Raw genomic sequence first — 7526 nt, 5'->3', positions numbered from 1 at the left:
TGTGGTTGTTTCTCCCTGTAATCTTTTTTTTTTTTTTTTTGTCTCTTTGCTGTCATTTTATGTTTTTTTGCATATAAATTTTGCAGTTTTCCACATGAAGGCCAGAGGGGCCCCTGACACTTTGGTCTGTGCCCGATAGGCCATTTCAGTAATCAGTGGTTAGAAATACAAACTTTTGACACCGGACATGAGCAAACTTTAGCCCTCAGGTCTGCAGTCCCAGTTGTTGTCAGATAATTGCGTACTTCCATACAATACTTTTGATAGACTATTTTAAAAATGGTCAAAGTCAAAGCAGTAGCAAAGTGACCAATTTTTGTATTTTAGATTCTTTCTTCTTATTTATTTTGTTTTTAGTTTTTTTTTGTTTTTAATTCAGTTCAGTTTCAGTTAATTTCCAGAGTGGATTTGCCTGTTTCAGTTTAGTTTTTATAGTTTTAGTTTTATTGTTTAGAGTTTGTTGTATCATCAAATGGGTCAAGAGCTTGATCTTGGACTTTCCATAATTCATCAACTGCATCTTTCATTTGGCTCTCTCTGATCCCTAAATAGCCTGTAGAGTCAAACTCAACACCTCCAGTTTTTAAAATGAAGACATACTGTATGTTTAAAATCTTACTGACAATATTTTTTTTTATATCAGTGACTTAACATTTATATGACACAAATGGTACTTCTGATGTAAGGAAAAAAATCTGTATTTTTTTAACTTTTAATTGCCTGATTTTACTTACTACTCATTGTTACATTTGTGGCCATGAAGTGTTTCCATTTTGCTGTAAAGAACATCTCTTTGGCTTGGTAAGTGCTGTATAAAAAGTTTATTATTTTCCTCAGTTTAAGTATGTCAGTAACATCTGATATACTTGACATTTATAAACGTGGAATTAAACTTGGCTTTAGTCAGGGTGTAGTGGGAAGTGTTACCTGACACTGTCTGTGGTGGGATCAGTTGGGATCAGTGACCTCAGGATCTAGAAATAGGTCGCTCAAGTGCTTTTTCTAGATCAGAACGTGTCATGTATTTGCTTGACCAGAAACATTAAAACTCATATTACTTTTCACTGGAAGTCTCCTCAACAAACAAGCTACAAGGAACTGTCCTGTTTTAATACTTTTATGCAAATCCAGCTGATGACTTGTAACACAAACTGGTTTTTCTGCCTTGTGACAGTGCATTTTATTATGGTAATTGCAATGAGTGGCATAAATAGGTTTGGCAAACTTATGTAATCTGTTTGGTGACAGGACTGATGAGCATGACGATGATGGGGGAAACAAACTGAGATCTTAAAATAAACTGTCTATTAACTACTGTCAGTGACAAGCAGGATACGTAAATATGATATCAAGTGACTGAACTCTTCCAGGCTACTTCACATGTGTAACACATTTGGCAGCTGGGTCAGAGAAGGAATTTCAAGAACTGAGATTGTGAAACACTGAAGATGAGAGCAAGCAGTGTTACCTCATCCTGCTATCGATCCTGAGAGTACTGTGGGGGGGACCAGGGTGGGCTGGTTTGGTCAGTTTTCCACTCTCTGCCCTTTCTTCACCACACTGGGATAATTTATGTACAGTACATAAAAGGTTACAGGGATAGTTCAAGTTTTTATTGGGGGGGGGTATCCGTTATCCGTTGACAATATAAATGCATTAGATGTAAGTTCGCATGCTCCCAGTGTGGAGAAGCAGGCCGCCAAGTCATGTACTGCTGTTGAGAGGTCAGCGACAAAACTAAACCCTTCTAAACCTGAGCAAATTTGCTTGCTTTAAAAAACATGACAGTGGTGAGCACCTGAACAAGAAATGGCCCAATAATTGACAAGAAATTAGGAAGACATTAGGAGAAAATTACTAGAAAACAGCAAAAAAAGAAAAAAAAAAACCTGAAGTAAGAGCCAAAAAGTATTATCTCCTTATTTTCTTCTCTGTAACATACTTTTAAATATATAATTAAGAGAATTGTAAATATAGCTTCCTGGACACATATTTAAAAAACTGCAGTTTTGCGGGACATTTCTTGCCAAGTGGTACTTTATGTTTTTCCTGTGTTCTGAAAGAAGTCAAACCATTTCCTCAGGTTTCAGCAATTAAATGCTTGTGAAAACCATCTAAATGCAGCACAAGAAAACTGACGACAGTCCAGGGGTTAAAGGGTTGATTAATTAAAACTTGCTTAACTGAGCTATTATATGTCTCTCTCGCCAGATGCCACTGAGAAAAAAAGTGATTTTAGCTCCCTGAACATAAGAGCTGCTGGTCTACATCTGCCCCAAACAGTTAAAAGAGCTTGTTCAGATTCACCAAAATTGTACGACAGATCAGCAACTCCTGTGTTCAGAGATTTCTCCATAGGTTTTGATGGCTTTGACGACAGAATAAATAAGTAACTGAAGCTGTTCACAGCTTCCCCGTAGGAAAGGTAAAGCAGTAAAAATGATCTCAATTTAATGTTCACTTAAACTTTTTTTAGGTGGCTAAAATCTGTTTTGCTGCTGACCCATGCCACTGCAGTACATTGTTAAACTTCAGGGTTTAACTCCAGTTCACTTCCCGAAACTGGGAGTATAGTGACTGACATCTACTGTACACAAACAGACAAAAAAAAAAAATCAAAAACCAGAGGACGGCAGGTAATATTTCAAAATTTTATTAACGAACATAATCTCTGAGGAACAACAGCAGTTCTCGCGCTCTCTGTACATGCAACTGTAGAAAATAACAATTTAGAATTTTTACTTTTCAGTTTTAATCTTTTTTTCCCCATCCATCCTCATTTTCAGTTTCTCGCATTTTTGTTTTTTTATGCCTTTTTTTGTCTTTATTTTTTTTGCAGGAAATCAACAACAGCTAGAGGTGAAAGTACTGGATTTCTGTTACAGCACTGACAATAGCATCAACAACCCTCCCCCCTCATATACCCCACCCCCCCCCCCTCTTAGCTGCTCCAACAATATGTACACAAATAAACTACATTGTACAAATAAAAAATGTTACATTGTTACATCATAATCACCTGCAGCAAGCGCACGCAGCTCGTTGCTGTTAGAACCCCACATTCTACGCAATTTTTCAGACTAGTACAAAGAGTAGGGTGCAAAACGTCCTGGGAGGTTTTATTTACAGAGCTATGTACAGTATGTCTCTTTCACGCATTACATGGAGGAAAATTTACACAGCGGAGACCAACTTCAAAACAAAACATACCACAGGTGTCAGAAAAAAAAAACAAAAAGATAATAAATAGGTTATTTCTCACCAATTAAAGAGTAGTTCTCCATGCTTTTTATTAGTCATTTTCCACTCTAAAAAAGGAACAAAGAAATAGCTACAGTCTTGGTTTTAATTAAAAAATAAACAAAACTAGAAATAAAAAGGCTTGAAATCGTGATTCTATAGAATGAAAAAATAGCAATTATGTTTATTTATGTCCAGTAAGAAAAAACAACAAATAACAAATCTAAAATAAACATTATGAGTGAATGTGAGGAGAGTAGAGGTAATATGTTGCTGACTGAGGTGGCGTCAGGCTAGCATCTGTATCACCACGGCCAAGTGCTCTACTGTGCATCTGAGGGCTGATGTTTGTTTGTATTCAGTTTACCCAGAAATCAGTTTTTGTTAGCTGAATATTCACACTGGAGAATCAACGCTGATGGATGTGTTTAGTCTGTTGTTCTGTGCAGCGGCGTGTCGACCATCACCATTTCAAGCCTTTGTGGTTCAAATAAATGACTGATTACAGAAGTAAAAACAAAGGCAAGGGCTTCAACCGTTAAAAAAGGTGACACATGAAAACGGAAAAACACACTTGATGTTTTGTAAACAATAGTGAGAGGGTGTGGTCGGTCTGGGCATAGTAACGGTATACATTCTGCTCGATAAGCAACGTGATTGACATGCCACTGGAGTTTATGCTTTGTACAGGAACAAAAAAAAAAACAAACCCTAAAGATAAACACAACAACATTCAAAACTACATACACTGAGCTAAAAAACACACAAGGATTCTGTGAACAAAAGACACCCTTAAACCTCGTCCCCCAAAAACTGTGTAAGAAATTAAAAACAAAAAAAAAAAAACAGGGGTTTTTCAAAACTTTCTGGCTATTTGTATCCAAATATTTATGCCTATGTATACCAACCAGGATGTGTGTATCATACCCAGGACTATACATCTAGCCACCTTGTCTGCACAGTGTAATAGCAACAACCATTGCACTTGACTAGACATACCATACACAGCTATGCTGACTGACAGTGTGTAAATAACTTAAACGTTTCAGGTAATATTGCCATCAGGTACATGAGCAGCTCTCGCACACAGATGGGAAAGTCTGTGTGTGTGTGTGTGTGTGTGTGTGTGTGTGTGTGTATGTGTGTGTGTGGTAGGTCGGGAAAGCTTTTCAAAAACCAGTAAAAGATATAGAATCAATACAGGTCATTACAAATCAACAACTGGGATTTTTAAATTGAGGCTAAAAAAAAAGATCTAATCAGCATTAAGCTATTTATTTCCCCTCTGCCGTTTGTGTTGATGTCTGTCCACTTTTTGGTTCATTCGGAGAAGATTTAAGTCTGTCTGCTTGGGCCTGACACAAGAGCGTGACGACAGAGTCATGTGAGGAAGTAACATTTAAAATCCCTGACAACACTAGCCAAACCCCATGTGGATAAAAAATTAGAAGGCCGATGCGACTCGAGCTGAATTATGATTTAATATAATGATTTTGGTGTTGTGCTGGAATCCTATAAGGGATGTGAACTCCCTCTAACCTGTGATAAAAATGTTAATATAGTTAAAAACACCTATTCAAGTGAAAAGGCCACAGGTCTAATGTGAAACCAATTAGATTCTTGACACGCTGGCGCCATCTAGTGATTTAACTTGGAACAGCAGCTATGAAAATAAGCTGCTCACTTAAATTGGACAAAGGGGCAGACAAACGGACAAAACAATGTTAAAAATATGGAATGCAACCTTTCACTGTTACACTTCTTCAGTCTATTCAATGTGAAAAGCGACAAAGCCGGGAGAAAAAAAAACACGTAATGAAGCGCTGAAAGACGTCCTGTTGGTTTTGTGATGATGAATTATTTTGACCAATTTTTTTGTAAATTAAAAGCACTGAAAATGATTTTGAAACTACATTAACACGGTACTCGTGAATGACATCTCTCTCACTTTCATCCCACCCATATATATCTATGTGACTTTGCCCAACAATGAGTACATTTTTTTTTCACTGAAAAAGGCATTTTCTTGGTTCAAATTTTTTTCAGATATAATTGTGTAGTAAAGCAATGAATAATAATCCTCTGTCTATTCTTTAAATAAATCCTCAACAACTATTCTGCTACATCTGAGGGACTATATGGTGGTTTTTAAATCCAGAAGTGTTCTCTGTCAGCTATTTGTGAGTTGTGGTGATCCACGTCCAGGTGAGTTGCCTTACCTAACCCTGAACTGAATCTACAGATGGGATCATACAACTGTGCACTGGAGTCTTTCAAATACTGACAGAATCGTGTACACATTTTGGCCCATGGATATGAGGGGGGGGGAAGTGCTGCCCAAAAGTGAACTGTACATAAAAAGATACTTTTTTATTTCTTTTATGTTTTTTCTTTACACTTAACTGAGTGATATTACAGTACATAGGTTATTTACAACTGTGCAGTAATGTGTGGCAAAATAAATTATCTAGAAGGCAGCAAGAATACATTGGTTAACGAATATAAAAACTGTACATAATTTACGGAATACAACTTTTTTTCATTTTTCTTTTCGTTTTTTTCCATTAAACTAATATTGGCTCTGTAGTGTTTCAAGTCACTTCCTCAGAAACAATGAAATGCCCAAGTAAAGAAATAGACAAAAACAATATTTTCTCTCCTCCTGCCAAACCACAATTTCTCAATAGTCTCTTTGAATCTCAACATTCGTTATGTTTGTTTCTTCTGGTTGTCCTGTGGTGTTTTTGCAGTCCATGGCGGTCCGATGTGTTTGTGTCGGAGCAAGCAGGGTGGCTGAGGAACACTCCGGTCTGTCCTCAGAGATCCATGCCCATCCTCTTCTGTTCAGCCAGGCTGAGAGGCTGCACGGTTAGTCTCTTCCTCTCAGATGCTGGACCCTGACGTGCACACACATCGCTAGCCCTCTGCTGTGTTCCAACCTGCTGCAGGCTCTGTCGCACTACTGTTTAGCTAGGCCTGGTGCAGCGTGAACAGAGAGGGCGTCCTCTGGGTATACGGTCTTACAGCCCCAAAACCATCAGCGGCTGGCTCTATCTTCCTTGTCTGTCCATCCCAGCTGTCTTACGTTGAAGATCCACATGATGCACCGCGGCACTGCTGACATCTTCTGGGTCAGCGCTGGACTCGGTCTAGTTCTCCTGGCCCACCTGGAGCCCTGGGTCAACAGGGGAGGCTTCTCCTCAGTCCTCCCTCAGGACAGGCACCACGCTGTTGGGAGAGCTCTTCTCTGACGCCTCCTCCCCGTGGTTGTGGTGGTGGGTCTATTGAAGCAGGGACCAAAAACGAATGCAGAAAATATATCTCTGTCCCCCCTGTTGCACCGAAACTGAGCGCTGAGGAGTTGTGTCCCGATGTCAGAGCCTCAAAGCAAAAACTGTTTCTGCTTCTCACACTCTGATCAAACAAAAGTGTAAAAACTTTGAGGATGAAAGTGCAAGTTGTGTGTTTTCTTTTTCCCCAGTAAAAACATGTTTCCTTCTTCACGGAAGGGAATCCAGAGCAAGTTTTTCATCTTTACTCTTTTTCTATAGAATATAATTTTTTCCTGTCTAAAGTCCTCTTTCAAACTTGCTAGCCCTTTCCATTCGTTCTGTTCAACGAAGTCTCTTTGAGAAGAAGTAATTCGGACAAAGTTTGCTCTTCATCTGTGAGCACAGGTGTGTCATGCAGGCAGCAGGACAAAGTCGTCGTTGACATCGACCATTGGCACGTAGAAGGAGGGCACTTCGTTGACACAGAGGGACTTGTGCCCTGCCGGGTCCAGCTCCTGGACCTTCAACTGCCACTCCATCCTTTGCACTGCGTTGAGGGCCGCTGCCTCGTGCTGTTGCCGCATCAACAAACATGTCTGAGGGAAAAAAGTCAAAGCATGAATCAATTTGGTATACAGACAAGATTATAGTATGTAGTCCCTCCAGGATTTTGCGGACTGTTTTTAGGATTTTTGCTAACTTAAATTGATTTCACAGCAGCTTTTGCGATGCATGTTGCTGGATTTTTAGGTGTTTTTTGCAATGAAATTGAGAGGGCAAGTGAAACATGCAAAAATAGTGTTGATGCTATGAGCATTCAGTGTTTCCCCCAGAAAACAGAACCTATTTGTGATGGTGAGGAACAGCATTTGACCTACTGTTGAACGACTGTCTCTGTGAGTTGCTCTCCTTCTGCTCTCTCTGCCCATTTAGTACCAGCTAACACAATAGCAGTGGCCAACATCGTGTTGTTAAGTGTTCCCAACAATCTTACACTGACATCGAAACGGCTAA

General features: G+C 39.2%; 1 protein-coding gene across 2 annotated transcripts in view; it reads right to left on the bottom strand.

Annotated features, from left to right (window-relative positions):
* Nucleotides 1-2637: 2637 nt before the first annotated feature.
* The window catches only part of ankrd11 (ankyrin repeat domain 11), a 128126-nt gene continuing 123237 nt past the window's right edge, over nucleotides 2638-7526 (bottom strand). For both annotated transcript variants that reach the window (XM_042493521.1, XM_042493530.1), the window contains exon 14: nucleotides 2638-7108. In XM_042493521.1, coding sequence (XP_042349455.1) covers nucleotides 6923-7108 — 186 coding nt within the window. In that variant the 3' untranslated portion in view covers nucleotides 2638-6922. The remainder of the gene's footprint in view (nucleotides 7109-7526) is intronic.

Source organism: Plectropomus leopardus, chromosome 1 (genome assembly GCF_008729295.1).
Source record: "Plectropomus leopardus isolate mb chromosome 1, YSFRI_Pleo_2.0, whole genome shotgun sequence".
In the NCBI taxonomy this organism is placed as follows: domain Eukaryota; kingdom Metazoa; phylum Chordata; class Actinopteri; order Perciformes; family Serranidae; genus Plectropomus; species Plectropomus leopardus.
This window is presented reverse-complemented; position numbering and strand designations above follow the sequence as displayed.